The sequence below is a fragment of the Micropterus salmoides genome, unplaced genomic scaffold (genome assembly GCF_014851395.1).
Source record: "Micropterus salmoides isolate LMB-PRFRI ecotype aquatic unplaced genomic scaffold, ASM1485139v1 Ms_hic_scaffold_2590, whole genome shotgun sequence".
Taxonomy (NCBI): Eukaryota; Metazoa; Chordata; class Actinopteri; order Centrarchiformes; family Centrarchidae; genus Micropterus; species Micropterus salmoides.
The window spans coordinates 4165-25000 of record NW_024041807.1 but is presented as its reverse complement, the minus strand read 5'-3'; the positions used below and the strand labels follow the sequence as shown (position 1 = coordinate 25000).

The window sequence follows — 20836 nt, the reverse complement described above, 5'->3', positions numbered from 1 at the left end:
GAGTACTTTTACTTTTGATACTTAAAGTACATTTTACTGATAATACTTTCAATTGATTTTTAATGCATGGCTTTTACTTACAATGGAGTATCTTTACATTGTGGTATTACTACCCAAATAACAGATCTACTAAAGGAAGTACTTCTGCTACCACTGTTGTTTCACGGATTTAGCATTTCGCAAGTAAACAGGCCTACAAGCACATATCAAGGTAATGTGTTACATGTCAAGCTGAAATCTATCCATAACATCTCTATGTTATTTCTACCAGACCCTGCAACTCAATTCCGCAGAAAATGCAAAGCTTGTGATTATGGCGTCCAACATTGGCATCCCCCCTGCTCCTGTACTCAAAGCAGAAGACCTCACTTTGGTAAGCATCTTCTAGAGTAATAATTCTGGAAATTAAATGAGGGTAAAAAAAAAAAGAAAACAGACAACATGACCAGTGTGCTGGTATTCTTTTCTATCAGGAGACCAGTTTGAAACTTATGTCTGAGGGTCTTCAGCTGCACCGGGCCTTACTGACTTCTGTCTCTCCTCGCCTGGAAAGCAAAGACAAAGTGACTGGGCTACTGGCTGACATCAAAGACCTTGTCATTCAGATCAATAAGGTAGCGGGATACTTCTAAATCACAGCTTTTCTTGACAAGTTATCCTTATTTTTTGGCACCTTTATGATGTTGCTTTGTGTGCCCTGCAGATGCTGAAAATTGTCCAAGCAGAGGCTGTGGTGCAGCCCACCCCAACACCCGTGGCCTTACGTCTACCAGGGGAGTATGAGGTTCAGGTGGCAGCACACCTGACTCTGGTGCAGCTCCAGTCCTTTGGGCAGGACGTGGTCCGCTGCCTCAGGAGTCTGGACCAGAGCAATGAGGGGGAGACGGAGAGCTGACATAGGTGCCATATGTAGACTGCTTTTGGCATTTATTTATTTTTCTGTTATAAGATTATTTATTATTTGTATTTTATTTATATTTATATATTTATTTATGGAATTGAAATATGGATTATTTATTTAGGAAATCTATTTTTGATAACAAAGCTTTTGTATCCCTCAGTCATGATGGACTGCTTATAAATTCTGTCAAATGTTTAAACGAAACTAATTATTTTTGTATGAATATTTTAAAAAACCACAGCACATTTTTTATTTGCTTATTTTTCAATAAAGAAAACACACTTTACTGAACAGGGAATTGTTCCTTTTTGTCAATGACCATGCATACTGACACATCAGGCACTGGTTCACACCGCTGCATGCTGTCTCATCAATGACAGTATACCTAAAATTCCAGCGAAGCTAATACTGTAATAGAGAAGTGCAACTAAAAGTGAAATAGAGGCTTTTATGTAATTCTTTCTACCACACTGCAAGACAGATTTGCTTCTTGAGGAAGTGTTGCAAGTGGTGAGAGACTGCCAGATGACCACGAGCTTTTGTCACTCAAAGGATGGTCCAAAGTCCCTTGCTACATAGCGTCATGTGGTAGCCTACATAGCATGTGACCCCTCGACTGACTCATGGTTTGTGATGACAGCGGTCGGATCTCATGTTATTGTAACCAAACCATAATATGACAAACATACAATAAACGAAACTCACTTTGAGTGAGTAAATCTGTCGAGCAGAAAGAGAGGATCTTCATTATGGGTTTTTTATTTTTAAAACTTATTTACACATATCTTTAAATGTCAAAAAGAACATATAGCAAAAAAAGATAAATGTTTTTATCTGCGCAAGATAAAGAAACACTGGTTGGGTTTATACTTCGTCCCCTTCACCTTAATATGGTCCCGAGGTAAGTTTAAACCCCCAGTTTACAAGGCAGAGATGGCTTTGGCAGCTACTCTCCTCCCTAGCGGCAGAGTCAGGTCAGTGATGGCCAGGACAACTTTGGGTTTGGCCAGGGCAGGCAGCTTCACTAGCTCAGAAACCTGGATGCACAAAAAGACAAACAACTGTTACTTTTCAGCTACAGTGTGTTACAAAGAAGTCTGGTCAAAGTTATTTAGAGGGAAGTCTTAATCTGGTTTTCAGTGCATCTTTGTTCTTTGCACTCTCACTTTATTACTACTACTTAAAAACAAACATTTCTTTCACCACTGGAAACTACTGTTTTGTTATTTTTTAGGTGCTTCAGTTGTTTATGTTTGGAATTTTCTTCTACTTCAAACAGTGCTTGTGTGACATGATCAAAAACCACTTCATTTTCTTCTGCAAGAAAGCACTGTGATCAGTCTCATAGCTACAGACTCCCAAAAAGTGCAACACCCTTGATCCTTGGATTCACTCTCTCAGATTTATCACTCTTCACAAAAGTACTCAGTCCTTAAGAATGTGTTTGCAACCAGCAGTACTCAGTTTAAGAACAAATTCCAAACGCTTCCCAATAATGTCTGACGCAACAGCCGCCCCTCTCCCTTCATCCCTCATCTCCACCTGTCTGGCCCTTGCCTCCCAGCTCGTAACTCACCATGGTAAAGGGCATGAACTGCAGGATGTTTCCGCGAGTCCCCTGCTCCAGGCACTCGACGCACTCCTCCATAAAACTCTGCACAAACTGGGTGTGTGGTCCCGCCATCTTGGAGCCCACGATGGAGGAAATGAGGAGGAAAAGGTTGGCTGAGGAGAGAAGAGAACAGGTGGAGTGAATCATCATGGTTGAAGTAATCACACGTTAATTTGTTCATGGCATTTTCCTGAAGTGATTTGCTGTTATTTTAGAGGAACTACAATCTCAAAGATATATTTTTTGTTCAGAGCGTTTGTCAAATGGTTCAACTGGCAAACAAAACTGCTGATAATGCTAACTCACTGAACGCCAGATAGATTATCAACATTCAATAATAACAGTCATTTCTGCAAGATTCTCAGAGCAACTAAAGCATACTTAAAAGGTGGATTACTGAGTTAAGATTTTTGCCAAACTAATTAAATTGTTGATTACTTCCATTCAAATACAATCAAACATTATTTTCATGTTTGAAGTGCCGGTGCTGATTAAGAGCATTTCTTTTAGCTTAACTTTGATAACAGAAACATTTTCACCAAGAGCAGGCAGACGTGCAGAATTTAAGATCTTGTGACTGAAGGCATTCATTGGCCCCTTGTGCCCAGTATTGAAGCATCTGCACTAATTCTGTTTCCTAACTCATTTATTCAACAGTTTTCTGTAATTTGTCGATACATGTAATTTAGTCAGAAAGGAGGTCAAAAGGGAGGCATACAGAGTAGATTTATGTTGGTTTATCTGTCTCTGCAAGATGCAGGCAAAACAGGACAGTGTGGACAGAGTTCTCACCCAGGACTCGATTGAGAGGGTCCCTCATGTTGACGGTGTGGAGCTGGGAGGCAGAGAGGGAACTGCTCATTGATCGATCTCCTATGAGATAACACATGAATGAAACAGAATGTCAATAGGGGAAGTTATGAAGTGTTCAAAATGCAAATTTGAATTAAAAGTTGTGAAAGTCTAAAAGGCTTCCTTCCACTCTAGTCTTACATAATATGCGGTTGTTCCTAAAATAACCTTCTTAAGACACATTTTCATTTCTTTTAAAGATGAAGGGCTGACTTTATTTTCCATATTGTCAAAACAAAAGTTATTCCCATTACATCAACAGCAAAGTCATTTTTTTCATTTGAAAATCATTTTAAACAACTGTAAATCTAAATCATCAGTTAAAATTGAACATATAACCATGCTTCAGCCCTACAAACATCTATTTTTTTTAAATGTATAGCCAAGGGTAAAAAAGGTTCAAATGTCCAGAAAAAAACTCTTCGTCATTTAGTTAGTTTCTTAGTTTCACAATTGCATCAACAGAGTAGTAAATTTTTCCCAAGTCATGCAACACACTGATCTTTAACGCCCTGTCTCGGAATTTCTTACGTAGCAGAAAAAAATGAAAATATGAAAATTCCCAAAACTGATGATGAGGTCACATTGATAGCTGCATGAAAAGAGTATTTTGAACAACACAATAACCTGTTCAGTACTGAATTGTTGGAAGCAAAAACCTCACATTAGACTGCAGTGGTCAAGTCAAAACCTGCACATGGATAAGACGCTAAACAGATCAGTTTATGCTTTTCTGTTGCTTAAATTGCTTACAAGAAGCAACTTGCTGGTAACAGGGTCTTAGAAAGTTCATTTGCATTTGGAAACAGTCTGGTATTTGCATAATCCCCAGCTCAGACTGACTGAATGACTGCCACAGGCCTTATAATTCAACTGTGTATTAAAACCCAGACATTAATAGACTGACCTGGACTGGAAAGGGCTACAGGCTCATCCTCATTGGAGCTGAGCAGACGCATGAGTTTAGAAGGTTGAGTGTCATCCAAGGGAAAGAGGCTGTTATAGTCCTGTAGCCAATAATATACACGTTAGACTGCAGTGCATTACAGATCTTTAAAACAGTTATTGCTATCCTACTTATTTTTAGTGTGAGTATCAAATATAAGGAATTAGATACCAGTATTCACATGGTTCAACAGCTTTTCTGTTTCTCAGGAGTATTTTCATGAGTAACATAATACGCCGCCCTTATGAAACATAAATGGCCTTGTTTGACTGTTTTACCTCAATATCTTCTCGCTGTCTTTTGCGTTGACGAGCTGAGAACGAGCCTTTGTGGTGAGAGGAGTAAGAGCTGAGCGCACACCACACAGACAACCTGAGGAGTTGTCAGGAGAGTAAAGTTAACATCAGATCCCAAAATAACAACAACGCACTCAACATCAAAGAATTAAGCTTCTCTTACTTGGCCAGTGCCTTTCCAGGGGGGTCTGCTAGGCTGTGCCAGTGGGCGGAGTCTGTGAGGAGGTCGGGCAGTATGGTACCCAGCAGGGTGAGGGTGATCTGCTGAGTGTCCAGGCAGAAGATGCTGTAGAGCAACTCTGCCACCCGATCAGCCCACTCCTGTCGGGTCTCCTTCAGCAGCTCCTGAAAAAAGACACAGTGCTCCAATTACAGACATCAAGTAATCTGACTGACTGCTGTGGAAATGATGGAGTCGCATTAGGAAAGCTGTAGCAACCTTCTCTGGATGAGGAATCAAATGATGTATGGTGTGGAATGGTTTGAGTTTTATGCAAATTCTTTCAGGCTCTGGTGTATTTTAATGGTTGTGGTTCATTTGGAATTCCTGAAAGTCAATTAGCAGCCAAAAGGCACTGAGGAAGAAAACTGCTAGCGAGTTAGCAAATATAGCTTTAAACAAGGCAGGTTACAAAACATATATATAAAAAAAATTAAATCAGCGTTGCAAATATTTTATGGAGGGAAGAAATGCATTCATCCCGTTTGTTAGGCCAAAAGGATACACACAATGTGTTAAGGTGGAAAACAATGTAACCATAATCAAATATATTTACAACAGAACTCCACAGGGTATCTTTAAAATAAACCAGTATGAATAGACTATGTTTGTTAATGGTGTCTTACCCACATAGACAACAATCCAGTAAGAACAAGGTATTATAAGAGATGAAGCCACAACTAGCCACTTCTATTAAGAAGCAGGCCCCCTTTTACTCAAAATTTAAAAAATAAATTCCAGACCATTCCAGGCATCACAATGTGGCAAAACCCTGGCACAGATTGACAGCTGTAGTATTTTCGTAAACTCTGCTTGCTCATGAGTTCAATCTAAACCCCTTTTAGTGGAATTTTATATAAAAGCTTGTCGTAGAGCAATTAGTTGACAATTCAGCAAGTATTGCTCAAGCTATCAGGCCTCATGTTACCTTGACCAAGTTTTTTGTGAACCAGAAGACGCCTCCCATGTTGAGAAGACTCTCAAACAGATGCAGGGCCCGGCTGTCCACCCAGCCTTTGCGCAGCACTGTCTGGAACTGCTTGCTGAGGGCCACGTGGATGGGGTCTTTGGCCGGCAGCAGGTTGCGGTAGGGGATTGGCTCCTGTCCCTCCATTGGGGGTCGCAGGGTCGCGGCTGTTTGTTGGAAGACGTCGGCACACATGTGCTCCATGATGGAACTCATAATGATCACGCTGGTGGGGGGGAAGCATAACTGTTAATCCATGTATTAGCGGACCTTGAAGGAGACTGAATGAAACATACTTTAAGGTTCTGATCATGGCCTGGGTTGTGAAGTATAAATCAGTGTGTCTTTCAGCTGTTTGTACCGTTCATTGTAAAACTGCAGAGTGTTCTCCCCATACAATGGGGTTACAAGCTGTCGGATCATAGTCTGGGGCTTCTCCCTCTCATCCCTCCCCAGCATCCTGACATGGGCCACCAGCCAGGCCACTGCACAGATGGCCATACTGCACACTTTCCCCTTGATGTTGTCAGTAATTTTCTACACTCAGAGAAAAATGACAAGAGCAAGAAAAGAGGAAGGAAAGATACGGTTAGAAGGATGCCAGATATAGACCAAGGAGGAATTCTAAGTAAAACTGGATCCTTCCACACTGCGTGATATGAAAACGGAAAAATGAGAAGTCACTTTGGGACGTCACTTCAATTTCTTAGCACATTGTTGTTTGTCAATTTCCACAGAATACGTCATGCTCACTTGAGTAATGAGTCAATACAAAACTAGGAAAAAGAAAATTTTTAGATATGTAATGGTTAGGGAGGTTACCGCTACTGCCGGAGCATCATATGAGCAACTGACAGTGAGGAAATGTCACAACAATATTTTCCAGTTACCGGAAGACAAAGAAAAAAAAAATGGTAAGAACATTAAAGTTGAACAGACCTGGACAGCTTCCACAGAAAGAACACCATTCTCCCATGCATTCAGAACTTCCAAGATAGCTGCAGGAGTGCTGAGGCAGATTTCATGCCATTTCACCTGACTGTCACAACAGTTAAACATCAGAGGAATTACCATATTTAGAGACGACATTTTCATTACATAAACATAATTGAAATGAAAACAAAAAAGAATATAATTCTCTGCAAGTCATCACCATACGTAGAGAATCTGTCTAGAAACTGATCAGACATTGTGCTAGTTTCAAAACAGGAATACCACAAGCAGTGATAAAGATGCCCACTAAATGTTTAATAAATTAAAATGAAATATAAAGCAGCAGCACAAAAGGTAAAGTCTATATGTGTAAGAAAATGAGGACTTATGTCTCAACAGGATTGATCTTCCTGTCCAGGATTTAGCTTCCTTTCTGTTAAAGAACTGATTTTAAAATACAGCTGTTGGTTTATAAAGCATTCAGTGGTTGTGGGCCAAAACAAAATTCTGATCTTCTACTAGTTTATGAACCATCGAGTCCACTTAGGTCATCTGGGACAGGTCTGCTTTCTGTCCCCAGAGTCAAAACTAAACATGGAGAAGCAGCGTTCAGTTTTTATACTCCTATATCTGGAACAAACTCCCAGAAAACTGCAGGTCCGCTGCAACTCTCAGTTCTTTTAAATAAAGGCTGAAGACCTTTCTGTTTGCCACTGCTTTTTATTAAATCAAATTTGAGGATTTTCATTAACATCTTACACGGCAATGTACATTTTACTGTCCTGTATTTTCACTCTTGTAAATAAACGTCTTTAAATGTCTTTTTATTTTGTCTATGTTGCTTTTACATGTTGTCTTGATGCTTTATCTAAAGCACTTTGATTTGCCTTGTAGTTAAAATGTCCTATACAAATAAGCTTGGCTTGCCTTATAAGCATTATATACACATTTAATAAAAGGTTTATAAAACTATAATATAGTTGTACAAAGGACATTTAAAATTTTATTAATGCACAGTATTTTTCTACTACATTATATTGTATTCTAAACCATTTCTTAAATGTTTATCATATAATTGCTAAAGACTTTATAGAGTCCAAACAGGACCGTAGAAAGGATTTTAGAAATATTGAGGTCAGGAGTTCTAACCCCACTAGAGAGGTTCGGGGTGTAGTATCTAAATTACCTAACAAGTGCTCTATTAGTCATTACTCAAGGTCATCCAAACAATAAGCCACAATCTAAAAGTTACACATGGCATGACAGGGAAAGATTTTTATATAAAATATATTATGTTATGGCCAGGACCCCTAAATGCAACCACAACATAAATGCAAGATAAAAAATGCATTAATCAGTTACCTGTGCTTTATTAAAACGGAACACTGCTTACTCAACGTACTATAGCCTATTGCCCACTCATTTCAAGGGAGGTGGTGCTGGAAAATTTGATTCAAACTAAAAAAATAGCTAACATGTTTCTCAGATTCAAGGAAGTCATATACAACTGCTGCTGAGAAGATGCAATGACCTAACATGTCTTTAAATTAAATATATGCCAACACAAATTATGCCCTTTAAAATAAGTAAATACTGTAAATGTAGTTCTCTCTCTAAAATAAAAGAAGAGGTATCTAACATTTTTGATCAATGAATTATAGTGACAAATGAGGTACTGAAACATTTTTTTGGTAATAATCACTGGACACAAAAAATCTATCTGTGCCTCATTTACTGTCCTGTCCACAAAGATTCTGATATGAAAGCGTAGCATTAGAGAGCAAAAGGAATTAGGAAATCTTGTCATTCTAAAATATTTAGCAGCACAATGACCCAGAAAAGACTGAGGTGTCTCATACACGCGAGCATGGTTATTTTGGACATAGCCTTCATGCCATGATGTGATCCTTCATCACGACAAACCTTGCGCAAGGCCCGCAAGGGTCACTTTTGGAGTAGGTGGTATAATACAGTCTATGGAAGGATACAGCCAGGCCTGTCATTCATGGCACTGACGAATACTGCTTCAAGAGATATGCTATATAATCAGAGTGCTCTTCTTATTAATGCCAATCTATTGTTCTTAAATTATCTAAGAGGATTCGAATCATTTGGTAAGGTCAGTCATTGAAAGTGCAGCCTGTGTTGACTGATCTTGTAGTAAATGTTACCTTTGTTACACCCTAAGAGTAAATAGACAGACAGGACTGTACTGTACATACGCAACTCAATACATGTATGTCACATAATGTAACATACATAATGAGTTTTTTTAGGAAGTTATAAGCAGAGACCTCATAGCTGGGTAAGGCCATGCATGCAAATTGATTTTGACCATTGGTTTGGAAAGGAGGGAAATCTAAAACAAAATATTTTTAGGGAAAATTGTCATCAGTGAGGTAAATTATGTTAAGTGACTGACAGTAAAGTGGATAAAGCACGCACAAAGCCCAGTTCTTTAATTACATATTAGTCTGCAACTTACACTAGTTTCATCTCTGAGGAGTTGTTCAGCAGGGTCACCAGGGTCTCCACTTTGCCAGGCTCTGGTCTGAAGCAGGGGTGGTCTGGGTTCAGAGTCTTGCCCTCTTCAGGCATACATGTCTGCAGCCATGTTTCAAAGAAGGGTGTCTCCCCTGAAGGGCTGGGGTCTGACAGTATCACCTGGAAAGGAGAGACAGGGGGTAGCCATGTACCGTATCAATCAATGTAGGCTTAATCAACCAAAACGGAAAGATCAGTCATCTTGTGGCCTTACACTAAAAGAGCAGCTTTATAGTAAAGTCCACACAGAGTACTCCACCCTTGAACATCAATACACTCTTCTCCACCCCCCCTCACAAGCTTGAATTGCCATGAACTAACCTCAGAACCATATGTCTGCACCACGTGGCAGAGCATGAGGAAGGAGATGTCGAAGAGCAGGGCCCGTACTGATGCAGACTTTGCTGAAGAAGAGGAAGGAACATTGCTTAATGTCAGTATCTCATTCAATAAATAATATGTCAAATGAGGAAAGAAATTCCCCCCCCCCAATAGGAACATGTCACTTGTGTATTTGAACTCACATCCTTCACCACTTATGTGCTTGGGAAACTCATTAAGCCTAGAACAAAAAAGGAAAGAAAAAAAAAAAAAAAGCACATTACAAGATGGTAAACACTTGTTAAGACACTTGTTTTAACAGACTAGTTAAAAACCCACTTCCTAGACCAAACTGGAGTTTCCAATAGGGAAAACACAGCAGCATTAACAATATGCCCCCTTTTAAATTGCAAGTCATTATATGAGTCATGATTGCAATTCTATTTTGCATTTACTCACTTAATGAACTTCCGGGCGAAGGATTTGAGTTTCCCAGTGGCCGCTGCTGCCGCCAAGAGCAGATCCAGGCTCTTTCCAGACAACATGTGTCCCAGGACCCCCAAAAGGCCCTCAGGGGACTTTGAGTGGTCTGCATCTACTGTCTAATGATCAAGAAAGGAAGTGTTATTATTCATTTGTTCTTTTTACAAAGGTGTATTGCAATGCCGTGATCTTTGAGAACCACTTTTATTCACGAACACATTTTGCTTGAGTTTTTTCTTAGCATGTAACTTTGATTATAGGACAGTATTGTACTCATTGCTTTGTCTGCAATCACATTTCATTCATGTAATACAATTTTTAGCTCTACCTTGAGAATATTGGTGACAGTGGGCTCAGCTCTCAGGATGAGACCAGGGTTTGGCTGGATGTTAGCATTTTCTGCTGTCTTAAGCCTTGGGGCGAACTCCCTGTCCTCGGTCCTGAATCAAATGTGCAAGGGGAGAGGGATAGGTGGGGTTGGGGGTGGGGGGGTGCAGAGGAGAGACAGAGATAGGGTGGAGGGATTGGGGGATGTGGTGTATTGTGTGAATGTGTTGAACAACATTTAATCCGTGATCATATTAACCAATAGAATTCCTGAAATGTTCCGCGATAGGAACCTGTACCGTTTGGAAGTGAGGCAGGCTGTGTTGGAATCTGACAGCAGACCGAGCTTATTACACTCCTGCAGGAGCATGCCGAGGCAGTCGCAACTATGCAAAGAAGCACAAGAAGAATGATGATCATGGTGCTGGCTTATCAGACATTTAGCAGGCTTTCTTATCTTGAAAGTCTGACAATGAAATTACAGGCAGCGAAGAAGGGTGTAGCAAGATTTTTGAGCACTGACTTGCATCTCTGATCAGCCTTGTCCAGCAGTGGTGTGAGCTTCAGTAAGTATTGAAATGCAATATTCACGTCGTCCATGAAGTCCTGGAAAACACATTTGCTGCGTTTAAAAGCGATAGTGAAGGTTCATCTTATTACATTTTAACACAGTTATTGCTTTGTTAGACCATGGCTGCTTGGGAATACTTAATGCTCATGATGGTGTCTGTTTTACCTGTCCTCTGTCACCCTGAGGATACTTCTTTAGTCGGAGCAGAACTTGTGGGATCTAGGAACAAGAAATGGATTTCTTTAAGAGTGGTTTGAGTGTGCATAGATGTGACAATGCTTATGTAATGTGTCACCAGTGCCTATAGCTCACAGCATATAGAGGGAGCATTCCTTTTCTTTAAAAGAAGAGCCTACCTTGAGGAATGTGAAGGCAGTCCATTTGAGCTCCTCAGTGCCCTCAGGTGACTCAATGAGGCCAGTGAAACAGGCCTTCCAGATCTCCAGGACAAAAAGAGGAGCGGGAATTCGCTACGGAGGACAAACAGTTTGAGACTGCTGCTAAAAAAAAAAAACCAGAAATACACAGAACAACTGACATACACCCAGGGTGCACCCCCCCCTGCAAATCGCACCGTGCATACACCTTTATATCTGAACAGTGTAACAGGGAAACATTTGAAAATTTAATATAATAAATGTTAAACTTTATACAATTAAGTAAAAACCCTTAAGTTCCTTTGTCTACCAAATATTATGTTAAAGTGAGAGCAACATGAGGGAAGATTTCGTGTAAAAATAGAGCAGTCTTATTATGACTTGTGAATTGTATCTGAATTCTTGCATGAAAAAATGAATACATTCAAAGCCAATCCTTCACACTGAAATAAACAAATGCTCTTTCCACAGAAAGTTGGACTCTTTAGGTTTAGTTAGACCCCTTTTTAATTCTTGCAAAGCAGTTTGATTTAGATTTAGAACATTACATTTCTCTGCAACTAAATGTTCACCTGCATTCTCTTGATCATCATCAGCTGCTCCACCAGCGGCTGTGTCTCCCCTGTCAGATTCATGGTCCCTTCCAGCATGATGAAGGCGTGAACTGATGGGAAGGAGGCATGGTGCAGTGGGTCAGACTGCACAGACAGCATCAGGGGAATACTGAGGAAGGAGTGAAGAGTTAGCAAGACATGCATTGATTGTGAAGGTCTTTAAGGCCATGTCACAGCTGAGCAGCATCACACCAAAGTTTAATCTCTGTGTGTTCAATATTTAATATGAGATAGGAATCTTCACCCTTTTACTAGTGACAAGCTCTCCTCTAATTTAGTTATCAGTGTCGGGTTAGGTACACTGCCAAGGCCTTCCGTCACTCTCAGCACTGATTGCTCTACGTTGCTCCAGGAACCTGTGGAGGAATTGCAGCAGAAACACTGTAAGATGCCTCATCAATCACACCCAACAAAATATAGAACTGGTATTATAATATTGCAGATATCCAATATAAAAAAAAAAATAAAAAAAAATTTATTCAGATACTCGCTGGTACCACCACACATTAGCTTATAAAGCATAATGTTTGTGCAATAATCCATTTTGCACAATCCTATGTACACACACACACACACACACACACACACACACACACATCGTAACACCTTGTTCCTCCATCCGAGCAATGTGGACCAGGGCTCTGTTCTTGGTGCTGTTCACCAGTGTGTGAAGCCTCTCCTGGCAAGCTCTCAGACTGGCCTCCGTGCTGGCTGATGGGCCAAGTTCTCTCAGCCTCTCACAGTACCAGGCACAGCCCTGCAGCAGCCAAACTACCACCCCCAGCAGTGCTCGACACAGCCCAATGCATTCCTCTGCTTTCCCGTGACAGCTTTAAAGTCAGAGATGAGAGGCAGTGAGTCAGAGACAGCTTAAATGAAATGTATGGCTTTTCCAAAACCAAATTCACATTTTGTTTACTAAGCAAACATAATTTAAAAAATATACCCGCAAGCGGCGATTCGCGGGTTCATACCTTTTTTCACAATATCGCCATCAAAATTATTTCACACATACGGTTCAACATTGTTATAAAACACATCCTGCAAGTTTTGTAACAACTGGACAACCATTTTCTGATCTATAGCTTGATTTGTATTATTCCACATCCAGTTACGATGCATTCATAGTGCCCCCTAGTGGTGGATTTGAATGAGACTTTCAGGGTATGCGTGAGGGGCTGATTTAGACATATCCTGCAAGTTTTGTGTTGATTGGACAAACACTATGCATTTTGTAGCCTGTTTTGCGTTTTATCCCCTGCAGTTTGTTTGCATTTATAGCGCACTCGGGTGTTCAATTTGAATGAAACTTTCAGGGCATGTTTCATTTACTTATGTGGACATATCCTGAGAGATTTGTGATGATTTCAGAATGAATATGGGATTTATAGTGTAATTTGTGTAATGCTAAGCACCTGTCTTGTGCTTGTAGTGCCCCCTAGTGACGTATGTACATCAAACTGTCCAGGTATATCTGGGGCACCTATCTGAACATATCCTGTGAGTTTTGTGATGATTGGCTCTACGGTTGCCGATTTGTGGTCATTTATGTCCATAGCCACACCCCTTTCAAAGTTCATTGGTTCATATCTTGAAAAGTAATTGAGTTGTCGACATGCTTTATGCAACTTTTAATAGGCTTGATCCAATGATGATTCTCTGAAAATTTGGTGGCAACCGGAGCTACAGTCTAGGAGGAGATGTCAAAAATATGATTTTCAAAAAATTCAAAATGGCGGAAAAAAACTCTAGGCGGACCTTAATAGTCCTTGAGGCTTTTTTGTAGAGCACATTGAGCTGCACCTGTGTGAGAAATTTTGAGTCAATCTTAAGGCGTGAGGGGCGTGGCCTTTCAAAGTTTGCATTTTTAAGCCTTATTTACAGCGCCACCATGTAGCTGTTTGAGTTCATATTTCTATGGAAACTGATGCACACCATTTCCAGTTATTCCCCCAAGATTCATGTTTCTAGCTCATTCCAGCTCACGGGAATTTGAGCCGGCGCGGCAGACAACAAATAATAATAATAATAACTAAAACACACAAAAACAATAGGGTTCTACCGCTACGCAGTATGAATCCTAATTAAGAGAGATCAAATGCTCAAAGATCCTGGGTAGCTCTTTAAGAGTTACTGGTATGCCGCTGTAGCTGATAGTTGTTATTCAAGGACAATGAGAAAAGCTGGTTCTAAAACCAAAGGTTAACTTGTGAAACAAGGCTGATCTTGGTATTACATGCTCACTACTTCTAGCACTGACCAAAGCTTTAGAAGCAGCATTGCTGGATGAGTTGCAGATTATCCGAGTGAAGTTAGAGTAAAATGAACGACAATAACCTAAACAATATATACATAAACAATAGCCTTTCCATTCTTACATAAACTCCCAGCTTCATAAAACATTATCAGAAGAAGGACAACACTGTCACCATGGATAATGTTACATACCTGAGACGATGGCAAAACATGTCCATTATCTCCAACAGTGATTTGACACACAGCTCCCGAGAGAAATCATCAAACTATCAGAGAAGAGACGCATTCATGAAAACCTCTCATATCTTATAGTAAAACACTTGCAATCATTTTCATCAAGCATACATTACCTTGCTGATGGCTGTCAGCACACTGGAATAAGACACCATCTAAGGAGAGAGAAGGAAAAGTTAACAAAATAACATCAAATCTGTTTCACACACTGCTCTGTTACACCATGTTCATTACACTGCTCACCTGGGAACTTATAGCATATTTGAGGTAAGACAAAATAAGAGGATTCGGGGAGGGGCCAATCATCGCCTGCTCCATCAGGGCCTCTGGAATTCACATCACACACAAACAGCATCTTAAGCCACAACAGAAATGGGAAAACTTGTGTAAAGTCACATAATTAGCATGATGGCTTGGGAACTTCAACATCTTTCCTCTAACCTGCAAGGTTAAGGTAGTCCCATGTCGCTCCCTTTGGAAAGTTTTTCTTGATGTTAATGGCCCACTGGTAGTCACTCCAACGCTCCTTCCATGCCTGCAGAATGGCTTGCTTCAGATTCACCACCTTCATCCTGTCAGAAACAACCACACAGTTGTCAAAAATAACACCACATGTCCAAGACACAGCCATTAAAGCTATTTTGAGTTAACTTTTATATGGGACACCACTCAGTCAAACGTTAGCTTTCTTTAGATACTTGCGTTATCCATAATTTTTCTGTCTGAAGTTAACGTTAGCCGTTAGCTATCGATGTCATTCATAACTAATAAATTGAGATAACGCTGTTTTGCTAGGTGCAAAAACACAGAAATGCCACGGTAAATTTAAAAAAAACGCCAGCCACAGTGCGTTACTACTAAATATAATGCTTACCTGACTTATTCTATTTTTTTTCAAAACATAAAAGATATTTGTTTGTAGCTTCTCCTCTTCACAATACAACGGACGCCATTTTTTTCTTCTTCTGTAAAATACGTGAGCGTTCATTGGTCAATATCGTGACGTCTCAGTATTCCTTCCGTGGATTGGTCAGAGAAGGGACTAACTGCTCAACGGTAATGACTTAGCAATATCACAAGATGTCGTAATTTACAAGTGTAAGAGTCAAAGCTCGGCACTGTATGTTGAGGCATGGAGAAATGTAAGTAAATCATTTACCCTGCATTGAATTATGTGGTTGAAAACAAAACACGAAACTCACCAACTGGAGAAATACTTACAAACTATTAATTAGCTGGCATTTTACTTAATTACTGAGTTTATTTAACCAAAGCCGAGAAAATCCTAAAAAACTAACTTACCGCACGACCAAACGTTAGCAGGCTACAGACAAAAGTCTTATATCTAAATTAGTCTTGCTGTCAGGTAGGGTTAACTACGTGAGTAATATCAAATTTACATAAACTTTGTTTAATCTTTACAAATGATCTATTCCATGGCATACAGTGAAATGCTTTGTTGTCTTATGTAACCACCCCATTCAGTTGTGTGATTCACTGCCTCACTGCAGTTTCATCTTTTGTGTGTCAGCACAGTCCTTTTCAACAGGTTTTAAAAAAACAAAAACAAAAAAATGTTTTTTAACGTTATGTCACACCTTAGAAGTGTAGAGAGAAGAAAACATGTGTCTTGAAAACATTCAATATCCTAGCCATACCAGGCAGTCAGTTGGAAACTGAAAATAGTCCAATGCAAAGTTAACCTTTATTGAGAAACAGTAGATTTACTGTAAAATGAGTGTAGGTTCTTACATCAGAAGCCTCCACAAACAGAACTGAAAGTGTTTTTAATATAAAACATTCAACTCAAGCATAGTCTGCAGAGTTTTTCTAACTCCAGTTTTGCACTCAGTCCTTCATCATGTTTAAAGGGATACTGTTGTCCATATCAAAACCACCCAACTACCTCTGCATGTGAAGGTCCTGTATTGAGTCTGCTGCAACAAAGACCCTCATTTTGCTTGACACCGGAGACATTGTCCTAGCTAGAGCAAGGCCTGTGTCCTGGGACGTAGCGATGCCAGCCAGCAAGAGATGATCTATCCACGTCCTGGCATAACCTAGGTAAGCTAGGGATGGAGGGGTAATGAGGGTGTGAGGTGTATGTATATGTGTGTGTGATGGGGTATTTGGGGAGAAGGTTCCTATCCCTTTGCCTTCCCTTGAGAGCTGCATTAGTGAAGGGTGCTGACAGATTTGAGTCTACCCCTGGGGAGACCAGAGAGACTGTAGTCGCAGCCCTGAGTCTGTTCTCATGACTTCACTGTTGGGACAAACCCAGTTTTGCTGACTCCTTTTGTTCTTCTCAGTTACTGTGTGATTTGCTGAAGTTAATGGCTTTAGGTTATCCAAATACAATGGAACTCACTGGCATTTAATTTATGGTATTCAAAGACCCCCCAAATCATCTTACAGAAAATACTTGGATCTAGGACTTGTTTTTACAGACGGAAGACCTTGTATGAATATTATTATTTTTGAGATGTTTATCAGTTTATCAAATGTAACTTCATAGGTGGTTTGTGCACCATAAAATACCTCTGAGATCATTTGTACTGGGCTCAACAACAGCTGTTATCCTCAAACCTCAGGAAATAACACAAACAAAACTATGTGTATTATGTACTATTTATCAGATCAATTAAGGGAAAGTGGTAGCTAACTCATTTACCATCCATCTGTATGCAGGGTGCAAAATCAACACCAGCCACCAGCCAAATGCTGGTAAAAGATACAAATGGCTGGTAGATTTACTTCTCTCACCAGCCAAAAAACAATGGTAATCTATTGCAGTGGTTCTCAAAGTGGGGTCTGTGGACCCCCAGGGATCCTTGAGGTGGTTCCAGGAGGTCCCCAGCAAAAATGGGAATACTTTATTTTCGTTTGTAATTCTATCCATAAGTAGCACAGTGACAGAATGTCTGGCTATTCTGGTCATGGGTTTCGTACACTTTCTGTAATAAAACATCTAAAAGCAAAGATTCTATCAGATGGGGGACCCTGGGACAAAATCTTATCAAATGGGGGTCCGTGGTCTAATTTGTGTTAGTTTAGGGGTCCCTGATGTGAAAAAGTGTGAGAACCACTGATCTATTGAGTGTCTGGTACACACTGAGCGTTCACTAGCCATTGGCTGGCGGACAAAATGTTATTTTACCCTGTATGGTTTCCACAGACAGCCTGAAGAGGATACTCTTAGTATCCTAGTTGGAGTCAATAGAACTAATATTTCATGGCTTGTGCCTCTGAGCTGTTGTAGAACTGCGTATATGTTACAGTAGGCCCATTCTACTCTTTGTACAGTACATAACTTCACTGTCTTTCTCTTTTTTTCTCTCTTCCTCTAAAACACACTAAGGGCCTTTGGGCACACACAGGTAATTACCAAGGGTTGAGAACCAGGAAATGAGAGTGGCCCCCTCATGTCCCCTCAGGTTATCCATTTATGTTGCTTCATGAATCAGGATACACCAAAGGCACCTACTGTAACTGAAAGAAGATAAGGCACATAATGTGTTTAATGCTGCACACAGACCCTTTCTCAGGTTAACACTCCCAATGGCAATGGTCTTGTCAAGGGAGGACGCAGTCACTAGTGGAGGAGCTGATGATTAAAATAATATAGAATATAGGGAAATCTAATATTAAAGCTGCAGTGAGCAACTTCGGCTGCAAATGGCACCAAATAATAACTGTAGGACTTTTCTGGCTTTGGTGACCTCCAGTGGTTGTATCAAAAAAAGAAACCAGCAACTGTGATATCTAGTTTCATCCATCTTATTAGTTGTGTTTGGATAAACATAATCTGTCAAAATATGAAACCAGTTCTTTTTAAAAAACGATATAACACACAGAGGTGTTTTTAATTTTGTTTAATACAACCTCTTATCAGGCCTGTGTGGGTGTAAACTGTAGTGCCTGGTTGACATCCTCTGACATGATCATATATATTTAGTGTGCAGAGGTCTAATTAGCCAAGTGACAACACCTGTGCGGGGCCTCTAGTGTTTTTCTGAGATAGCCTAGCTTGGTACTTAGCTAGGACTTAAGCAAACTTCTGATGTGTTTTAGGACTGTCATTTGTAATTCATTGATTCTCATCAGCAGGCTGAGACAAAGACAGCTGGTAACAATTTTGGATAGACAAGTGCAATAGGCCTTTTTTTGGCTTGTCATAGTTGGAAAGCACAGGTGTTACTAATAACATTAAAGGTGGCTCTGTTCTGTTCAAGTGCTCCAGTAAGCCATGGCAAGTGGGTACAGTGAATGTACAATACCAGAGCCCTGAATAAAAGCAGCTAAATGGAATTCAGCCATTCATTCATTTTGCCTGGAAAACATGTTGGTGTCTTTTAAAATCCTGTGTACATTTGTCTTTTGATGTGTACTTTTGATGTGCACTGTTGACAGCTAATGGACAACACCGGTGGGCTTATTACACAAGACGACAAATGTGGGTAGTATTACAGCGCTGTTGTGTCTCTTCCATTTGGGCAGCAGACTACAAATAATTTCTCAGTCATTGGATGAATTCCCATCACACTTCAGGACCTCCGAAGGATCAGTTTGTACTTTCTGTCAACTCAGCAGTGCATTTCATTTCGTTTCATTTTCAGCTTTCTAACACAAGCCTGTGTGTTGACAACCGATCTGCTGTGAAATGTTTAGAAAAACACAGTCTGTATCATTTATTCTTCAGTATGTACCAATCATTGATCTCCGAATCCAACTATTACTCACGTCATATGTTAATTCTGGATTCTATTAATGCTATCATACTTGTCTTTATAATCATTAATTATTTGCTAAATATACATTTTACAATAATACATGCTGTATTGTTACATTTTATAACAAGAGTTCATCTGATGACATTACATCTACATCTAGTGACCTATAAAAATATATCACTTTGATTGGAATTGAATCAGATCCAGTTTTGTACCATATCACCCATTTCTGACACCATGGGATGACCTTATATGTATATTCATGTATATAAATTCCTTTGTTGTAGATTATATTGTCAAAGCAGAAAAGGCATAGTTATAATAACATAAACCTCAGACCTCTACTCTTTGATTGAGTGATACTATCACCAGAACTAACAGGGAGTACTTTTAAGGGTGAAAGTGTTGGTCACAGAGCCACATGCGGCTTGACACTGAAGAGCTTTATATAGCCCCTTCAACACGATTTTCCCTCATTTTTCTGTCATCAAGAGTCCAGGCTACAGGGAGTTTGTTCCAGCATTAATTATAACTAGTCTATATGGGCTGGCTGGCAGAGAGCCTGGCGAGGCCACTTCCTTGAATCCTTTCACATCCTTTAACTGACACTAGAATTCTTTAGTAGGTTTTTTACAGCTTTTTGTTTAATATCATGTGAACAAATGTGTGAGTCCAGGCCCCAGCTGGCTTAATCGACTGTTCCCTGGGAGTCACAGAAGGGACATTCCCAAGGGATCCTGGGTGTCAACTTGCTGTTGCGTAATTTAGACAAAATATCATGATGACGTGGGAAATATCTATCTATCTATCTATCTATCTATCTATCTATAAATTACAGTATTTAGCATTGGTGTGTCGGTCTCTGTTGAGGTTGTGCCTGGCCTGTTACCCAGCTTCATGCTTTTTTTTTCTCTCTGTCAGGCCAGCGGGTTACATGGCAACAGCCTCCATATGGTAATTAATAGGTTTTATTTGCAGGAGCCGTAAGTGTGAAGGGAGAGGCCGGTGCACCAGTGGCGCTTATTGCTCTGGGGTACTGCTAACAAACCATCATTGAATTGCAGCATTTTCTGCCTGAGGGGTAGGTAGAAATAACCACTATTTTCTGGCATTTCTTCATTTTGGTTACTTGGTTGGCAAAATCTAACAACAAAAAGCACCTTTAGCTTTGCATCTTAGAGCCCTGACCCCAGTTGGTAAATTGTGACCTACAGTGGACAACTATACTTTGGGATTCTACTTGCTGAGAATTATTTTAGTAACTGAAGTCATAGTCTACCCATCCAAATAGGCTACCCATTCTATCTGTATGGCATGTGCTTGGGATTACATAGCAACCATCTACCATGCAGGGCAGTTTATCCTGACATGCCCTTAATTATCCAGGACTTCTTGGCATCTAATCCTACTATTACAGTACACCAGCTTGACATCACGGCTATCAAAAGATGGCTCACTTTCAGAGCAAAGTCAAGTTCTGAGTTCCACAACCCGTGTAACACTGATGAAAAATCTATAATTCTTTCATGCATTAGGCGTTCATTAACACCATCCACCGCTAATCCTGAAAGCTTCACTTCTACTCTGTGTGTGTGACACAAAGTCAAACAAAGCCTACATACACTGCACAGGCCATGTTACATAATCAAACT

At 40.1% G+C, this 20836-nt stretch overlaps 1 protein-coding gene and 1 long non-coding RNA gene across 3 annotated transcripts; one reads left to right on the top strand and one right to left on the bottom strand.

Annotated features, from left to right (window-relative positions):
- Positions 1 to 1624: 1624 nt before the first annotated feature.
- med24 (mediator complex subunit 24) lies at positions 1625 to 15435 on the bottom strand. 2 transcript variants are annotated; one of them, XM_038739631.1, is made up of 26 exons: positions 15329 to 15435; positions 14896 to 15026; positions 14698 to 14780; positions 14571 to 14609; positions 14413 to 14486; positions 12571 to 12794; positions 12209 to 12320; positions 11923 to 12073; positions 11330 to 11443; positions 11139 to 11192; positions 10926 to 11008; positions 10702 to 10788; positions 10404 to 10515; positions 10052 to 10194; positions 9796 to 9833; positions 9593 to 9675; positions 9213 to 9391; positions 6734 to 6833; positions 6156 to 6331; positions 5756 to 6020; positions 4771 to 4952; positions 4590 to 4683; positions 4273 to 4372; positions 3306 to 3386; positions 2478 to 2626; positions 1625 to 1938 (listed from the first exon to the last, which is right to left on the bottom strand). In XM_038739631.1, exons 2-26 carry the CDS (start codon positions 15023 to 15025, stop codon positions 1822 to 1824), a joined length of 2970 nt encoding a protein of 989 aa, XP_038595559.1. In that variant the 5' UTR covers position 15026; positions 15329 to 15435; the 3' UTR covers positions 1625 to 1821. The 2 variants fall into 2 exon arrangements, with proteins under 2 accessions (XP_038595559.1, XP_038595560.1); XM_038739632.1 differs by having other exon boundaries at positions 10404 to 10503; positions 15329 to 15419.
- A 19-nt stretch (positions 15436 to 15454) lies between these two features.
- On the top strand, positions 15455 to 18762 carry LOC119919168. The gene is made up of 2 exons (XR_005447639.1): positions 15455 to 15596; positions 16375 to 18762. It is a non-coding gene; the product is annotated as an uncharacterized LOC119919168 (long non-coding RNA).
- The last annotated feature ends 2074 nt before the right edge of the window (positions 18763 to 20836 follow it).

Bases quoted from the DNA above. Each gene is read 5' to 3' on its own strand.
- med24 (XM_038739631.1), bottom strand. From the start codon at position 15,025: ATGAAGGTGGTGAATCTGAAGCAAGCCATTCTGCAGGCATGGAAGGAG. The intron at 11,444-11,922 runs GTGAACATTTAG...TGTCCTCCGTAG, and splicing joins TGATGATCAAGAGAATGCAG to CGAATTCCCGCTCCTCTTTT. The intron at 9,834-10,051 runs GTGAGTAAATGC...TTTTTGTTCTAG, and splicing joins TTCGCCCGGAAGTTCATTAA to GCTTAATGAGTTTCCCAAGC.